The sequence below is a fragment of the Lampris incognitus genome, chromosome 10 (genome assembly GCF_029633865.1).
Source record: "Lampris incognitus isolate fLamInc1 chromosome 10, fLamInc1.hap2, whole genome shotgun sequence".
Classification (NCBI taxonomy): domain Eukaryota; kingdom Metazoa; phylum Chordata; class Actinopteri; order Lampriformes; family Lampridae; genus Lampris; species Lampris incognitus.
Window position 1 is genome coordinate 21,532,154 of NC_079220.1, and position 19,363 is coordinate 21,551,516.

General features: G+C 45.5%; 1 protein-coding gene across 1 annotated transcript in view; it reads left to right on the plus strand.

The window, feature by feature from the left end:
• The window catches only part of stx1b (syntaxin 1B), a 129,110-nt gene that overhangs the window by 80,706 nt on the left and 29,041 nt on the right, over positions 1–19,363 (plus strand). The window contains exons 3-4 of the mRNA XM_056288371.1: positions 6,579–6,678; positions 17,361–17,435. Coding sequence (XP_056144346.1) covers positions 6,579–6,678; positions 17,361–17,435 — 175 coding nt within the window. The remainder of the gene's footprint in view (positions 1–6,578; positions 6,679–17,360; positions 17,436–19,363) is intronic.

The window sequence follows — 19,363 nt, forward strand, 5'->3', positions numbered from 1 at the left end:
CACACCCATTTGCGCCCTGCCTGTCCGCGGCTAATCTCGCATACTACTACTGGACCTTTCAGTCTAATATTTTTGGTGCACATTTCACATTTATGAGAGTATGATGAAGAACCTCTCATGGTTGTGGTGTTTCAAAACCTTTGAAAACGTTTGTTCTTGCTACCGTCTCTCTCTCTCTCTCTCTTCTTTCACTCTCTAACTCACGTGACCAGCGCTGCTCTCAATCGGGCGGCAACATGATCAGAAGTTATTAAAATAAATTTGACAATCCATAAAGTGCTTAAGTTATAAAGGAACAACTTCCTCTAGGTTCCGGTCAAAACAGCAAGTGTTGCATATTCGCATATGTGAGCTTAAACGGTTTCCCCATCCTCATTCTGAAAATAAAGACACGGTTAGGGTCAGACCAGAATGGCTATATAGAAAACCTTTTCTTTGTGGACAGTGCAAGTTCATATGAGACTTGGTCGCATTTGTGCGATGGTCTGCCTAGGAGGCTGCACATCCACAGGCTAACAGGGTTTCGTTTAGCTTGAGCGCTGCATATTAAAACTTATTTTTTTCCATTGTTCCCGTTCAATCGACTTGGATGCTTCGCAAAAGTCTTATAATGGCAGGAAAAACACTGGTTTTTCTGTCCGTGTGTGCGTGTATGTGTCCGCTGTTAATCCCCCATACTACGGGGCCTGTCAGGCTAATAATGTCTGTGGACAGGTATGACTGTATGATCAAGGACCTCTCGTGGTTGCAGTGATTCAAAACCTTTAAAAACCTGTTTCACACCGCAATCGACTATGTACATAACTGTAGTCCACTGACTTCCGGTTTCTACTGCCGCGGTCATACCAGTTTCCTGTTTGTTGGCGTGTGCTATTGACAATGGCGTATTTTTCGCGGTGCCTGCAAGATTTACCATGGATAAATCTCAACGACATGCACAGAACTGTCGACAAACTTTCACCTGCAGCTACCAGCAAACGGGTGAAACATTTCAAGTTGTACATATCAAGTTACGTCCACAATTCCGTCTTTCTGTCCATCCGTCCTCTCATCCTCATAATTGTGGACGTAACTTGAGAGGGGGGGGGGGTGAACCAGGAAACCACTGTGGATGGTGGACGAGATTCCTCAATCATCAAACATTGACTGGCAGACTCACAAAGACACACACACACACACACACACATTTGGCAACAGATTCTTTAACCTCCATCTGAGGGTCGGAAGTTTTAAAACTGATTCCTCATCAGTTCTTTAGTGCTTCATCTATTTTCTCACACCCTTTCTACCCTCTAACTCTTTCTCGCTCTCCCTCCATCTTCTTCTACAGTAGAAGAAAATAGAATAACACATTTTCATTGAACCTCTTGTAAAAATATCGCTACGGCCACAGCAATTGCCACTGCTCTGATTAAAGGAATACTCCGGTTTCTGGGTTTTTACTATATATACAGTGCATCCAGAAAGTATTGTCTTGGCTGTGTGCTTAGGGTCGTTGTCATGTTGAAAGGTAAACCTTTGCCCCAGTCTGAGGTCCTGAGCGCTCTGGAGCAGGTTTGCATCAAGGATCTCTCTGTACTTTGCTCCATTCATCTTTCCCTCGATCCTGACTAGTCTCCCAGTTCCTGCCGCTGAAAAACATCCCCACAGCACGATGCTGCCACCACCATGCTTCACTGTAGGGATGGTATTAGCAAGGTGATGAGAGGTGCCTGGTTTCCTCTAGACGTGACGTTTGGCATTCAGGCCAAAGAGTTCAATCTTGGTTTCATCAGACCAGAGAATCTTGTTTCCCACGGTCTGAGAGTCCTTTAGGTGCTTTCTGGCAAAGTCCAAGTGGGCTGTCATGTGCCTTTTACTGAGCAGAGGCTTCCGTCTGGTCACTCTACCACAAAGGCCTGAATGGTGGAGTGCTGCAGAGATGGTTGTCCTTCTGGAAGGTTCTCTCATCTCCACAGAGGAACGCTGGAGCTCTGTCAGAGTGACCATCGGGTTCTTGGTCACCTCCCTGACCAAGGCCCTTCTCCCCCGATTGCTCAGTTTGGCTGGGGGGCCAGCTCTAGGAAGAGTCCTGGTGGATCCAAACTTCTTCCATTTACGAATGATGGAGACCACTGTGCTCTTCGGGACCTTCAAAGCTGTAGAATTTTTTTTGTACCCTTCCCCAGATCTGTGCCTCGATACAATCCTGTCTCGGAGGTCCACAGACAATTCCTTTGACTTCATGGCTTGGTTTCTGCTCTGACATGCACTGTCAACAGTGGGACCTTATATAGACAGTTGTGTGCCTTTCCAAATCATGTCCAATCCATTGAATTTACTACAGGTGGACTCCAATCAAGATGTAGAAACATCTCAAGGATGATCAGTGGAAACAGGATGAACCTGAGCTCAATTTTGAGTGTCATAGCAAAGGGTGTGAATACTTATGTACATGCAATATTTCAGTTTTTTATTTTTAATAAATTTGCAAAGATTTCTACAAAACATTTTTCACTTTGTGATTATGGGGTATTGTATGTAGATTGATGAAAAAAAGGGAATTTAATCCATTTACGATCCATTTAGGCCGTAACATAACAAAATGTGGGGAAAGTGAAGGGGTGTGAATACTTTCCGGATGCACTGTATATATATATATACACTACCGTTCAAAAGTTTGGGATCACCCAAACAATTTCGTGTTTTCCATGAAAAGTCACACTTATTCACCACCATATGTTGTGAAATGAATAGAAAATAGAGTCAAGACATTGACAAGGTTAGAAATAATGATTTGTATTTGAAATAAGATTTTTTTTACATCAAACTTTGCTTTCGTCAAAGAATCCTCCATTTGCAGCAATTACAGCATTGCAGACCTTTGGCATTCTAGCTGTTAATTTGTTGAGGTAATCTGGAGAAATTGCACCCCACGCTTCCAGAAGCAGCTCCCACAAGTTGGATTGGTCGGATGGGCACTTCTTTGAGCAGATTGAGTTTCTGGAGCATCACATTTGTGGGGTCAATTAAACGCTCAAAATGGCCAGAAAAAGAGAACTTTCATCTGAAACTCGACAGTCTATTCTTGTTCTTAGAAATGAAGGCTATTCCATGCGAGAAATTGCTAAGAAATTGAAGATTTCCTACACCGGTGTGTACTACTCCCTTCAGAGGACAGCACAAACAGGCTCTAACAGGTACTATTTAATGAAGATGCCAGTTGGGGACCTGTGAGGCGTCTGTTTCTCAAACTAGAGACTCTAATGTACTTATCTTCTTGCTCAGTTGTGCAACGCGGCCTCCCACTTCTTTTTCTACTCTGGTTAGAGCCTGTTTGTTTGTTCATTTCTAAGAACAAGAATAGACTGTCGAGTTTCAGATGAAAGTTCTCTTTTTCTGGCCATTTTGAGCGTTTAATTGACCCCACAAATGTGATGCTCCAGAAACTCAATCTGCTCAAAGAAGTGCCCATCCAACCAATCCAACTTGTGGGAGCTGCTTCTGGAAGCGTGGGGTGCAATTTCTCCAGATTACCTCAACAAATTAACAGCTAGAATGCCAAAGGTCTGCAATGCTGTAATTGCTGCAAATGGAGGATTCTTTGACGAAAGCAAAGTTTGATGTAAAAAAAATCTTATTTCAAATACAAATCATTATTTCTAACCTTGTCAATGTCTTGACTCTATTTTCTATTCATTTCACAACATATGGTGGTGAATAAGTGTGACTTTTCATGGAAAACACAAAATTGTTTGGGTGATCCCAAACTTTTGAACGGTAGTGTATATACACACACACACACACACACTCAGAAAAAATCGTGAATACCATTTTTATGTCTGTGTGTGTAGTTTGAAGATATGTTTAATGATACACTTAGCCAAGCTTAGCTCAGTTGCTGGATGTCTATGGCATTATGAGCAGCTTCTCTCAGAAGAAGGGAAATACACCCTTTCAATAGCTGATCTTTAATACTTTTTACTTTTTAGTCTGGCATTTGTTAACAAATTTTCTTCAAAAAAATGTTTTCACGAGTACATGCAAAATCCTAAAAAATAGATTATAGTTTTAACTTCTACCGCCATAGAAGAAGATGTACAGTTTTAACTCGGCAGTGCCGTTCATTTGAAGATGAAATCCATCCTCCTGTCTTTCTAGATGAACCGTTCAATGAGCCGATCATCTAGTCTATCTTCACCTCTCAAGTCCAAAAGAGGCTGCTTTTCCACAGGCATGGAAACCAATGCAGATTGTCAAAAGCCCAGAAGGCTTGCAGGAAATAATTTTTCAACAGATGCGGTGGCATCATTCAAACTAAACTTGTTAGTGCGTAAAGCTGGTGCATTCAGTCCTCCATGATGAAGGAAGAGAGAAGGTCAGATGGGTTCAGTCCCTGAAATCACACTTAATATGAAGGACATCCCAGAGAACTCAGTTTTTAGCCTTCTCGGGTTGAAATGAAGGCCGTAGCTGTCTGCTAGTCTTGAGAAGGCTGTTTCAGGGAATGGCATCCCAAAGTTGCTGAACTGCTGCAGGTTTAGGAAAGAAAGGAATACATTTTTTTTGTCATCTTTGCAAAAGATTTTGTGCTTAATTGAGAACATTGCAGAGGATGCCTCTATGCATCCTCTTGTAGCATGAGTTAATGTCAGCATAGATCCCCCATCTACGTTTCCTGCACAGCCTCCCCCCAGATTTGAGCAAAAAGTTCCCTTTGCTGCTCATAAAAAATGCAGACCCCCATCCCCCAGCCAGGCAAAATGGCGTAGTAAATATCCTGTTCTGTAAAATGTTGAAGAGTACATATTCTTTTTGGCTTTTTTCCCTCTTTTTCTCCCCAATTGTATACGGCCAATTACCCCACTCTTCCGAGCCATCCCAGTCGCTGCTCCACCCCTTCTGCCGATCCAGGTAGGGCACATGAAGTTGCCAGCCGCTTCTTTTCACCTGACATTGAGGTGTTTCACCAGGGGGACGTAGCGCGTGGGAGGATCACACTATTCCCCCCAGTTCCCCGCCCCCCCAAACAGGCGCCCCGACCAATCAGAGGAGGCACTACTGCTACGACCAGGACACATACCCACATCCGGCTTCCCACCCGCAGACACAGCCAATTGTGTCTGTAGGGACGCCCGACCAAACTGGCGGTAACACAGGGATTCGAACCGCCGATCCCCGTGTTGGTAGGCAACGGAATACACTGCTATGCTACCCGGATGCCCCCTGAAAAGTACATATTCTTGAGCCAAAATGTCTTTAAAAGCTGAAAGTAAAAAGTTGTATTTGTAAGTTAGACAGGTGTGATATGTAGCCATCAACAATGTGTAAGGCATGATTTTCACATTTCAAAGTGGTCCAATGTAGCTCATCCAGTAAAGTGCCTGGTGTTATGGCATCTAATGCCTTGAGCATGGCACTACTATGGTTAGGGGGTTGATTCCCACTGGGGCCACCCACACTGTAATGTGATGCAGTCATTTCATTGTATAGCACTTTGTGTCCTCAGACTAGGGCAGCGTTATAGAATGTCATTTATTCAAATTCATCATGATGCGCCACTGTGTAATCAATTAAATCTATGGGAGCATCCTTCTACCTAAACACAGTGCACACTATTAGTGAAGTAAAACTCCATCGGGTTGGTGCCACTCCTTTCGGCACATCTCATCTAGCAGTTTTGTTTGTTTGGGCAATCCAGAGAAGAAGACAGCTAAGCCCAAAAGATATGTGGAGAAAGTTTTGCATTCTGTTTCATTTGCTGCACCTAGAAATATCACCAAATTTAGGGCACGAGTATAAATAATAATGTGTTAAAAAAAAAAAAAGCCCATGGGATCATTCCCTCCCCCTAAACCTGGGAACATCTGAAAACGCAGTCCCACAGGCAGCAAATCCAAATCTAATTGGTTGATCAAACTGTCAGTCCAAAATCAAGCTATCAGTCATTTAATTCCCAGGGTTTTCTGTTGATACGCTGAAGCCCTGGAAGGGAGGAGCCGATCTAGATACTTCCCCTGCGGGACGTCAGAGGGGGAAAAAAAGTTCCATCCGCTCAATTTTTCTTCTGACATGAAAAAATATTAATACCTAATTTCTCCTTCACCGCCGTTAATGACTAAAAAGCGAATATCCCTCACAGCATACCACATAAATGCGGGATGAGCTGCCATGTAATATAGCCTGTTAACAACATATAAGCAAACAGATTTAATGGATCAGATGGCACGAGACAGGTTTTTCTTTCTCCACCTTAGGCTGTATAAGGCCTTCTCTGAAGCTGTTGAAGGCCCAGAGAATTCCCCGCCGCTGTGCTGAAACCCTTAGTTCTCCCCCTGATTCCTGATACGACATGTTTGATAGAAAACATGTTTACTGTGATTATAATTACGATCATTATTTAGTAAATGTGAAGGTCTTTCATCTTACTTCAGAGAGAAATAGTCCTCCAAAGAGGATACTGACAGAATACTTATCCTGCCGGGGTGACAACAGCTTAGCAGCAGCAGATAGAGAGCGGATGCTGAAGAGTGTTAATACTTATTACTGTCACATGGCGCTATCAATTTAAATCTTGCTAAATTGCTTTCTGTCTATAGGTGGAGGAGATCCGGGGCTGTATAGAGAAGCTGTCGGAAGACGTGGAGCAGGTCAAGAAGCAGCACAGCGCCATTCTGGCCGCACCCAACCCTGACGAAAGTAAGCCTCCACCTCTCTAACACACTCACACACAAACACACATGCACACACACAATCTCTAAAAGACGACTATTGAAGCATGGTACATACTAACACACACTTCCTTCCTCCCATCCCATCCATGTGCACATCCTCCTTCAAGGATGAGGATGTGCACGTCCTTGATAGGGAGGAACGCTGGTTTGAATGGGAAATCAAAGTGGCCATCTATGTGAAGAGGGAACGACCATCCCTGAACGGGGGGGGGGGGGGGCTAATAGTACTTCTGTCCCCATCTTACAATGCTGTGATTCCAACTATTCCCAAATCCTCCGTGAATAGCACACATGGCCTCTGAAACTCTAGTTAGTGGTCATGGCAATTTGCATATGAAACCTGATTGTTAGTTTCAGTCGTTATGCCACTATATTGGGACTGAAGAGGTCACTTAGATGAGTGATGAAACGTTTCTCTCAATAAACGTTGGGTCCAGATGAACTGATTCAACCTTTCTGGGACATGGTAGGGACCAGGCAGACTTAACGAAATACTGCAGTACACTCTGACACATATTGTGCAGGGATCACAGGACATTGCATAAGGTGCTATGATCATACAATTGTACATCATAGACTTTGCATATCGGTCTACAGATAAAGACAATACTATATATTACCTTTCATATGTAGAGCAGACTACCTACATATAAATCATAAACCTTACATTTCAGTCAGTGTGTGTGTGTATATATATATATATGGTCAGCAGGCTAAATATATCACTCTACAAATAGACAGTAGATCATAAGATCATACATATCACAAAACATACATTCAAGAGAGCAGCGGCAGGTAACTTTTTGCACAACCCAGGGGATTTTCTTTTTCTTCATAGCGTAGCAATGAGATACGTGCATTTATTTGCAAGCCATAGTTCAAAAGACTGTCATGGAAGAAGAGGAGCTATGTTCACAGATGAGGTAAAGTGAAATTGTTGTACTTATATGTGTGCCATGAAGCAGTCACGATATTTCCAGGGAGGTTTTGTGTCCGACGGGACTTAAAATGCATAGTGGAAACCAGGCTTTAGGTAACTGATGTGAAAGGTGATGGTGCCATTCTCCTGCAGGCATCACACTATGAGGACAAAATGAATTTAATGATGATATGCCAAAGTAAAAAGGTGTCTGGTGCCACTTTGAGACTGTGCTGACACAAAAAAACTTCATTTTTTTAAAACAGTGTTCATCAGGGCATCCTCACAAGGAAAAAAAAATACATTTGTTAGAGCTTTGTTGAACTACCATCTGGGTTCATGGACCCTTTGTGAGGGGGCTTGTAGTGGTCTCTGATGGGCACTATGCAGTCTCTTAACCCTGTCCTGGATCCTTAAACCCCTTTAACTTCATAAAGTGTAGGATGTGGGACTACAGCATGCATTATGCAGTATTTAGTGGCAGGAAGTTGAACGTACGGGCATGTAAACTTAATTTATAATCAACTGACCTTGGGGAGTTAAGGTACAGCCTAAAGCTAATGCTAAGGCTTGATTATGCATTCATTTCTTATAAGATTCCTGTTATAATGTCTTTGATTAATTCATTCATATTCCCCTTCACCGCCTCAGACTACTCCAGCCGGTCTGGGGACTTGAAAAGAGGACTCTCTTGTTAAAAGTTGGTGTTCCTGGGTCCCTGGTGCCTCTGTGCATACACCGTTAGATAAATATCTGAAACTGGGTAACTTTAGGATGAGTAAATCTCCTTCTTTGGATGCTCTGTGTAACTGCCATGGCCTTGTCAGGTGCTAAAGAGGATTTCCTTGAAACAGACATCCCCTGTAGTCACTTGTAAGTTATTTAGATGATGGTCATGATCACAATGACTTCCAGTGATCCCAAGAGCTGAATAAACTCAGTCCTTCATTAACAAAACCACATGCACATAATAAATGAGTGCCAGGGGCGTCCGGGTGGTGTGGCGGTCTATTCCGTTGCCTACCAACACAGGGATCGCCGGTTCGAATCCCCATGTTACCTCTGGTTTGGTCAGGCGTCCCTGCAGACACAATTGGCCATGTCTGCAGGTGGGAAGCACGATGTATCCTGGTCGCTGCACTAGCGCCTCCTCTGGTTGGTCGGGGTGCCTGTTCGGGGGGGGAGGGAGAACTGGGGGGAATAGCGTGATCCTCCCACGCGCTACGTCCCCCTGGTTAAACTCCTCACTGTCAGGTGAAAAGAAGAGGCTTGGCGACTCCACATGTATCGGAGGAGGCATGTGGTAGTCTGCAGCCCTCCCCGGATCGGCAGAGGGGGTGGAGCAGCGACCAGGACGGCTCGGAAGAGAGGGGTAATTGGCGGGATACAACTGGAGAGAAAAAGGGGGGAAATTTGAAAAAAAAGAAGTGAGTGCCCCAACAAGAGAATATGATGGAATGCAGCATAGAAATTTAATGAACACTTGGGAGGATTTGTCTTGAACATCAGTACATTACGTACATGCGTATCTACAAAGCTACATACACACAATCTTTCAGATATATAGGACATTTTCAGAGATAAAAATATATCTCACACTGTTGATAAATAGGACTGAATCATTTTGAGGGTTTTATCCCCTCCTCATGAGGACGAATTTCAATCACACTAAGCGTTGATACAGCGTCTCATAAGCTGAGACAGAGAGCTTGAAGGGAGGCTTATCACGGAGCGAGTGTGCCAGCTAGATGTCACGCAGGTGAGGATGAGACCTGAATTTAGTGGCAAAACGTCCGCTGAGTAGCCCACTCCTCTATGACGTCAATAATCCAACCTGAAATATAGCACGCACCGCGAGGCACATATACAAGCACACACACACACACAGACACAGCTACCTAACCTACAAACAACTAATGTACAGACCCCGAGTTATTAAACATGTACTTATGATCAGACACAAGGACGTGACAAGTTAAACACAAGCGACCTGCGAGCTGTTCATCCCAACAGTATGCATCTGACAGTCTGCCAACCTTAATTTGATTTGACCTGTTTTTGTGCTAGCTTTGCATGCTATGCTGCCATTTCATTTTTACATTCATGCATGTTACTGTTTTTCTCTTATGTTTTGTTGCTGCATGTCAAAATGTTGAATGCTTTTTTCCTTTTTTTCTGCCTTCTTCAGCCCCTCCATTGTTACTTTATTTCTGTTTTCCTGCCTTCCTTCTTTTTCTGCTTTCTTTCTTTCTTTCTCTCTTTCCTGCTCTCCCCTGTGTTGCCCTGCATGCTGGTCCTGAAGGCCTTGCCCCCTGTGGAGGTAGTTACCGTGGGGTAGACTGCATGATGGCTGGTTAACCTCTGCGGGGAAGGTTAACCACTGCATACATGTGAGTGATGTCTGACATGTGTGTGTCTAAAACATGCTCTGAATGTTCTCTGCCTTTTCTTTGCCTTTCTGCCTTTCTGTGCGTGACCAGCCCGAATCACAAAGAAGTGTTGGGCACAGAGGTTTGAGGCAAGCATTGTTTTTCAGGTCTTTATGGACGAGAGGAGACGAGATGAGATGAGACGAGATGAGATGAGATGAGATGAGATTTGATGAGGAAATTAGGACAACTAATAGGGTTGGAGAGTAGGGGAGAGAAGGGAGTAAAGGAGACGAAAATAGAGAGGAGGAGAGAAGATATCAGAGGAGATTAAATTAAAGATCAAACTTCACAAAGTGAATATGTAGTGAATGAATTCTATTTTTCCCCCTTTTTCTCCCCAATTGTTCTTGGCCAATTACCCCATTCTTCCAAGCTGTCCTGGTCGCTGCTCCACCCCCTCTGCCAATCCGGGGAGGGCTGCAGACTACCACATGTCTCCTCCGATTCATGTGGAGTTGCCAGCCACTTCTTTTCACCTGACAGTGAGAAGTTTCACCAGGGGGACGTAGCACATGGGAGGATCACGCTATTCCCCTCATTTCCCCCTCCCCCCTGAACAGGTGCCCTGACCGACCAGAGGAGGCGCTAGTACAGCAACCAGGACACATACCCACTTCCGGCTTCCCACCCCCAGACAAGGCCAATTGTGTCTGTAGGGACGCCTGACCAAGCCAGATGAATTCTATTTTTGAAAATATTAAAACTTAATTGTATGACCTCTGTGAGATGCATCCCAGGACAGCATAGTATTGTACAATCCTCTATATAGCCTGACTGAAGCCCTACATCATGCGCTGTAGATTAGACTCAGGAAGTTAATGGCAAACACCACAAGAAAAAAAATGGCGAGGAAGAGATCTGCCCTTTCAACAGATTCCAAATTGACATATGGGGCTTTAAGTTTGTCACTGAATGGACTGCGATCCCCATATAAACCTAGGTACAGGCTTCCGGGTGGCGTGGCGGTCTGTTCCGTTGCCTACAGAAACGGGCATCGGCGGTCCAAATCCCCATGTTACCTCCAGCTTGGTCGGGCGTCCCTACAGACACAATTGGCCGTGTCTGCGGGTGGGAAGCCAGATGTGGGTATGTGTCCTGGTCACTGCACTAGCGCCTCCTCTGGTCAGTCAGGGCGCCTGTTTGGGCCAGAGGGGGGGGACTGGGGGGAATAGCGTGATCCTCCCATGCGCTACGTCCCCCTGGTGAAACTCCTCACTGTCAGGTGAAAAGAAGCGGCTGGCGGCTCCACATGTATTGGAGGAAGCATGTGGTAGTCTGCAACCCTCCCCAGATCGGCAGAGTAGTGGAGCAGCGACCGGGATGCCTCAGAAGAGTGGGGTAACTGGCCAAGTACAATTGGGGCGAAAAGTGGGGGGTCCAAAAAAAAAGAAGAAGAGAAAAACCTAGGCAAAGTGACAAGTTGGTGATTGGTGCAAACACCAGATGACTGTTTGCTAGAACTACGACGTAATAGCGCTCTTACATTTGCTGTCGTTCTCTCCAACACCTCCTTAGCCTCGGGTCTTAAAGGCTCGGCCGTGGGACCCAGCAGCTTGATTCGGGGGTTGTGTTGCTGGTGAGCCAAACTGAACTCTTTAAACCCCTCAGTGGCAGGAGTGCTGTGAGATTCAGAATTGGTCCCGTAGCATCGGCTTAACAAATGGATGAGCTACTGATGATCTATGGAGGAGTTAGTTCCTCCATCACAGTTACATCCCTCTCACCTAACCCACTTCTTGAATTTTTTCAAATCTGTTGTAGGCCACGTGTTAGGACCACTTGTTCAAGTCATAACAAAATAGCGACCAGATTTTAAGAGCAGGAAATCATAGTCAGATGCTGAATGGGGTGTGGAAGTCAGATGTGTGCATTTGAGTGTTGTGTTGATATGACAGATGTATGAGTGTGGTTGTTGTATGGTCCAAACCAAAGAGAACAAACCCAGCAAAGCCAGTGAAAGTCTCTTTTAAAAAGCCTCCACTCAGCTCCACCACATCTGCTTAGTAGGGCTCCTGTCTGTCTTGGGAGGATCCAGATGCATCTTTTCACCCTTGCTTGACCGCACTTGGAAATGTCACATAGGTCAAGGAGAATTCAGAAGTACCGTTGGGCATGTCTTGGGGAGGTCAAACGTCCTTGCCAACTGATCATCATGTTGCTGTTCAACAGGAAACACTATAAATCCACAAGGGATCGCCCACAGAAAGCATGCATACGGCCTTTTTTATTGCCCATTTCATGTTTTCAATGATAGAATGACGGTAAAAATCCATGCGACTGACTCCTTAATTGGGATCCAAAAAGAAAAAATAGGGTCTGCTCTATAGCCAACAATAAAAAATAAATAAATAAAAATAGTCAAACCAGTGTACAAGAGGAAAAGAAAAGAAAGAATAAGGATTTATACAATTGTGAATAGATGCATAGATACCCTGAAGGCATCAATATAGTAAATCCTACAGCAACAGCATTATAAGTAATACAACATATGTTTATCTATATGGTCTCTTCTCACTTTGCATCGATACCACCAGCATACCCTTAACAAGCAACACTTGGGGTGGCATCCAGGTAGCGTAGGCTATTCCATTGCATACCAACATGGGCATCTCTGGTTCGAATCCCCATGTTAACTCCAGCTTGGGCAGGCGTCCCTACAGACACAACTGGCTGTGTCTGCGGGTGGGAAGCTGGAAGTGGGTATGTATCCTGGTCGCTGCACTAGCGCCTCCTCTGGTCAGTCAGGGCGCCTGTTCGGAGGAGGGGGTAACTGAAGGGAATAGCATGATTCTCCCATGTGCTACATCCTCCCTGGTGAAACTCCTCTGTCAGGTGAAAAGAAGCGGCTGGCGACTCCACATACCGGAGGAGGCATGTGGTAGTCTGCAGCCCTCCCTGGATCAGCAGAGAGGGTGGAGCAGGGACCAGGAAGGCTCCGTAGAGTGGGGTAATAGGCCAAGTACAATTGGGGGGAATAGTCGGACCAATGCACAAGAGGAAAAGAAAAGAAAGAAGACGGATTTATAATATTGTGGATAGATACACAGATACCCTGAAGGCATCAATATAAATCCAACAGCAGCAGCATTATAAATAATACAGCATATGCTTATCTATACGGTCCTCCTCACTTTGCATCGATGCCGCCAGCAGGCCGGCATAACAAGCAACACTTGCATCCTTTTTCTACCATGCCGCTGTTCAGATGTTCCCTTCCTGACAACTATTATCCTTTCCAGTTTGTTGAAAAGCTTGGCTGCATGAATGACATATACAAATGGAGATTTCAGTGGACTGTGGTCAGGGAATCTGGTCTTTCCATCTGCCATCACTGGTCTTGTGTTTTCTTGCTGGGAGGAAGTAGGAAAGGAGCCACGAATCCATTAACCAACCCAAACACTCCTTGTCATGGATGCTGCAGAAAATCTCCCACATCACATTTGTTGTGATGGAACCACTTGCTTCATTTCAGTATTCGGATGCCCGATAAGACACAGACTCATTTTAGGGTAAACAACAGAGGAAAATATACCTGAAGGAGAGAGAAATATAAGGAGAGACATAAAAGGCCCAAAATAGCATAAAATACCACGAGAATGGATGACATTAAGTTAAATTGGGTTTAATAGGTTTAGAAAGAGAAGCCAGTAAAACTCCCACTCCAAGATGGTTAAGCACTTTATAAACTGATACAGAACAATCATGGGGGAAAAAAACAACACAATTTTATTTGAACTTTTTAGAAATAAAAAACAGTTTATATATTTGTTTCTCACATTCAGCGAAACTACTCCACCACCTGTTTTTCTCCTCCTCCTTCTATTACTGGGTCAGCCTCTTTGCGGCAGTGCTGCCTGCTAGCCAGCCCATTGTACAAAATGCATTCCAGCCTCCGCTTCCTGAATAATGCATCATGGGAAGTGTAGTGGCTGTCGAGGCTACGGTTGTAGTTTCCCCTCAGCCCCGCCCACTGGCAAACTGACACTATGGCCTCTAAACCACAGCTAGCCATAAAGGCTAATGCTGGGAGAGAGGGAGAGATAGAGAGAGAGAGAGAGAGAGGGAGAGAGAGAGAGGGAGAGATAGAGGGAAAGAGAGAGAGAGAGAGAGAGAGAGAGAGAGAGAGAGAGAGAGAGAGAGAGAGAGAGAGAGAGAGAGAGAGAGAGAGAGTGATTTCTATCCATCTGTCTCCCTCGCTACCATTACCTTCTGATGACCATGGAAGTTTTTCATTATCATTCATTATATTCTGTATTGTATTTCATTATATTGTATGACACTATATCACATAATTTGACATTATATGACATGTTAGTATGCATAATTTATACTGCTTTTTTTGTGTGTGAATTGTTTTGTGACGTCATATTGAGTGTGGCGTTATCCTCGATGTTGTTGTTGTTGTCTTTGTACAGATATGAATCCAGTGACACCGCACACATCAAGCTGACTTCTGCCAATCGATAGCAGGATTAAGCACTTGACACCACTAATATACTGAGTGGCATTCAGTTCATTACAGTAACAACTTGAACACACAAACACACACGGTCACTCAGTCTCCCCTTTCACCTGCCGAATCCCATGTGACAGAATTGTGTGTTTGCTTCTGTGTGGGTTGATAACAACACAGAAACAACACAGCCTCCGTTAGCTTACTGGGAGAAGGGATGTTGTGCGTCTCCCCAGCTGGGTGCTGCCCAGTACAGTGAGTTATCTCCGCCTTTATTTAAAAAGTGAATCACCTTGAGTCACCTCGCCATCCAGGGTGTCATTTTCTTCCGTCGAGGCAGACCCAGTAAACGGCTGGCAGCATCACTCCTCTCCCAGTGTTTCTACTTTAGCGATGGTTAGGGTTTTGCTCAAAGGCACTTCAGTAGCCAGTGGGGGGGGGGCACCTCTAGTTCAGTTTCCCCGACTCGGTTTTTCCAAGAATTCCTCCCAGTTTGAGCCTTCCCATCAGTAGCTCACCCCTATCCCAATCCTGCAACATGAAACAGAAGAGGAAGACTTTGGGACTATGAACATCCAGCATGACTTCTATATGACCGAGCGACTCATCCTTCATCAAAAGGTCACAAGTTCCAGGGCGTCCGGGTGGCGTAACGGTCTATCCCGTTGCCTACCAACACGGGGGTCGCAGGTTGGAATCCTCGCGTTACCTCCGGCTTGGTCGGGCGTCCATACAGACACAATTGGCCATGTCTGCGGCCGGGAAGCCAGATGTGGGTGTGTGTCCTGGTTGTTGCACTAGCGCCTCTTCTGGTAAGTCGGAGCGCCTGTTCGGGGGGGGGGGGACTGGGGGGAATAGCGTGATCCTCCCACGCGCTACATCCCCCTGGCAAAACTCCACTGTCAGGTTAAAAGAAGCGGCTGGTGACTCCACATATATCGGAGGAGGCATGTGGTAGCCTGCAGCCCTCCCCGTATCGGCAGAGGGGATGGTGCAACGAGCGAGACAGCTTGGAAGAGTGGGGGTAATTGGCCGGGTACAATTAGGGAGAAAAAGGGGGAGAAATTAAAAAAACAAATGTCACAAGTTCCATTGAACGAATTCCCTCCTGCAAATCTCGTCACTCAGCTGAACATCTGAAAGTTAAATATGTCAAGGAAACGCTCCCTTGTCACTTTTAATTAATGGGCTACGTGGCACCCTTTATCACACTCAAATAAAGCTACTGCTGATGTACCTTTAAGCAAAACACCCGCTTTCTCCATAGCCCTGCAAATGGTCCAGAGTATCTGCACCAACTGCTGCACGCATCCACACTAAACCTCAAACAGAGAAAACGGTTTCATGAAAATAAAATAAAAAGGAAAACTCTCCCATATTATATTATATTATATTATATTATATTATATGAATAAAATGGATGAGGCATTGGACTTTCCATGCAGCCCTTTCATATTCACAACTCCGCCCAGACACCATTAATAGGCCAGGAAATGTGGGAGGGGGCAGTTTCTTAGAAAAGGAAGAGGAGGGTCAGGGAAGGGATAGAGTGACCTGAAGCCAAACTGAAGATGAACAGAGCGAGAGAGAGAGCGAGAGAGAGACAGAAAAGAGGAAAGTTAAGAGTGGCAGACAGATGACACATTTGCAATTCTAAACAATTATACAACTAACAGAGAGAGAGAGAGAGAGAGAGAGAGAGAGAGAGAGAGCGGGGGGAGACAGACAGAAAGACAGAGAGAGCAAGAGAGAGGGAGGGTGTGGACGAGGGTAATTTTGAGAGTGATTTATCAGGGGGAATTGAGAGCGGGGGGTATGAGGAGGGCAGGAGAGACTGAAGAACAGAGAGGAGGGGATGAAAGCAAGAGGGGATGGAGGAGAGAAGACGGCGGGGGCAGGGGTAGATGGGTAGAGTCAGAAGAGAGAGAGAGAGAGAGAGCATAAAACCGGAGTTTGTGCATGAGGGTGATTCAGAGGTTGAGATGAAGGAAGACAGAGAGGAACAGAGAGCGGGGGGGGTGAAGAATGACAGAGACAGAGGGATAAATGGAGAGAGACAGAGAAAGGCAGAAAGAAGGAAGAGATAGGGGGTTAGAGAGGAAAAGGATAAGAGAGAATGACAGTGAGAGACGGCGATAGTTAAATAACCACAGAAGAAGAGGGGGGGAGAGCCACAGAAAGATAGAAGAAAGAGGCAAACAGACTGACTGAAAGAAAGAGAGACCCATAGAAAAAATGCGAGAGAGAGAGGGCCGGGTTAGTTTCTGGTGGCTGAATGGCACTGCAGCAGTCATAAATCATGCCCAGCAATGCAGCTGAGACACACAAACACACATACATTGTCTCTCTCTTCCTCCCTCCCTTTCTCTTTCTCATTCAAACATGCATTCACATGCGCACAATTACACACACATGCGCACACACACACACACAGACGCAGCATACGCATGAGCGCGTTCCTCACAAACAGGCCGGTCATCCTGGTGCAACACGGCTGAGAGAATTTCTCAACACCGTGACTCCACTTCACTGTTGCTCTACAATGCTAAGCCGGACCACATCGAAAAACACAACCTGTGTGTCCAACGAACAAACAAATAGCAATTGGAAGCAACTAAATAAATAAATAAATAAATAACTCCAATAAATCGCTACATGAATAAAGCAGCAACGGTTAATGCAACAACAGGGGGCACCATTCAGCAGATTGACGAAAGATCTGAGGCAACATGCGAGTGAGGTGCCTCATTGTGGTTCAGTCATATTTGGTTAAATATGATCGACAAATGTGTTTTCTGTATTTCACATCTTTATTCTCTCTCTCTCGCCTCCCCCCTTTGCAGAGACCAAGCAAGAGTTGGAGGACCTCACAGCTGACATCAAGAAGACAGCCAATAAAGTGCGCTCAAAATTAAAAGGTAGGTTGTAGAAACACGCTGCCTACAAGTTGGGCGCATCCTGTTCCTCCCTTCAGGTCAGCTGAGACAGCTCCCGTTGTCTGCCAGCATCCTTTTTACTGGGTAACCTTAACAGAGGTATACCTTCGGGGAAGGTGACCAAAGTCGCAAAGGCACGGCAGCACAACAACGTGATTGGTCCGTTGTAATGATGGTCGTGGAGCAACATTAATTGTGATGTCGTAGGAGCAACACCACCAACCATCACCTATGGTGGTGAGCTTTGGGTAGTGACTGAAAGGGTGAGCTCGGACACCTGGAGGGAGCTCGGAGTAGAGCCACTGCTCCTTCCTGTCGAAAGGAGCCAGTTGAGGTGGTTCGGGCATCTAATTAGGATGCCTCCAGGGAGCCCTCCTTTGGAGGTTTTCTGGGTACGTCCAACTGGGAGGAGACCCCGGGGTAGACCCAGAACTTGCTGGAGGGACTACATGTCCAGTCTGGCCTGGCAACGCCTTGGGATCCCCCAGGAGGAGCTGGAGGGCGTCGCTGGGGAGAGGGATGTCTGGAGTGCCCTGCTTAGCTTGCTGCCACCGCGACCCGACCCCGGCGAAGCGGCTGATGATGAGTTGAGAGATGAGATGAGGAACAACATCAACACGGTGATATCGGATACACCTAAAAACTCATCGCTGCCTCCCCATCATGAGCAACCTGCTGTCCATCCAGCTAAGTTCAGACCGGGACCTGGACAGCCGACGGCCACCCAGAGAACACAATCTCTTAGACCAATTTCCAGAGTGGTTTAGGATTTTCAATGAGGTCATAAGGTCACCTGTGGTGGCTGTTGAAATAGGATGAAGGGTGTCTGGTGGATGTAGCGGCCTGGTTAAAATCCCCGTGTTACCTCCGGCTTGGTCGGGCATCCCTACAGACACAATTGGCCGTGTCTGCAGGTGGGAAGCTGGATGTGGGTGAGTCCTGGTCGCTGCACTAGCACCTTCTCTGGTCGGTCGGGGTGACTGTTCAGGGCGGAGGGGGAACTAGGGGGGATAGCATGATCCTCCCACACACTACGTCCCCCTGGCGAAACTCCTCACTGTCAGGTGAAAAGAAGCAGCTGGCGACTCCACATGTATCGGAGGAGGCATGTGGTAGTCTGCAGCCCTCCCCGGATGGGTAGAGGGGGTGGAGCAGGGACCAGGACGGCTCGGAAGAGTGGGGTAATTGGCCGGGTACAACTGGGGTAAAAAAAAAATTAAAAATTAAATTTTTACAAAATTAAAAAAAAAATGTTAGAGGGGTAAAATTTTTAAAAAATAAATAAATAAACAAGAAATAGGAGGATGAGATGGCACTTGGAAATAGTCTTGGTGGTCTATATAACATGATTTCTTTAATCGCTAGGACCATGAGATATAGACCCCTGCATAAGATGAACCCTGCATCACACACCTGCACACACTCTCCCTGTCTCACTCTCAAAGGCACACATCTACACACACAATAAAAGCAGACAGACACAATCACATAAAGACATTGATTCTGCAATAAATTAAACCAACAGTCACAAAACACGCACACACACACACACACACACACACACACACACACACACACACACAAATGCATATAAGATGGATGCACACACAGATAAGCTTAAAGCCTCTGGATGAGGAGGGTATTTTTTTCAAACACACACACACACACACACACGCATGCACGCACGCACACACACACATGCACACGCACACGCACATACCATACACAAGCACAGTGCACCAGTGTCTGCTCATGGTAAGAGAGTTCAAGGACATCACTGCATTAATGTGAGCAGCCATGGGTTGGCTACACTCATTCACTCACACACACACACACACACACACAGATGAATATATCTAAATACAAGCCACAAATGCAGACAGTCAACAAAAATGTACACACCCAATACT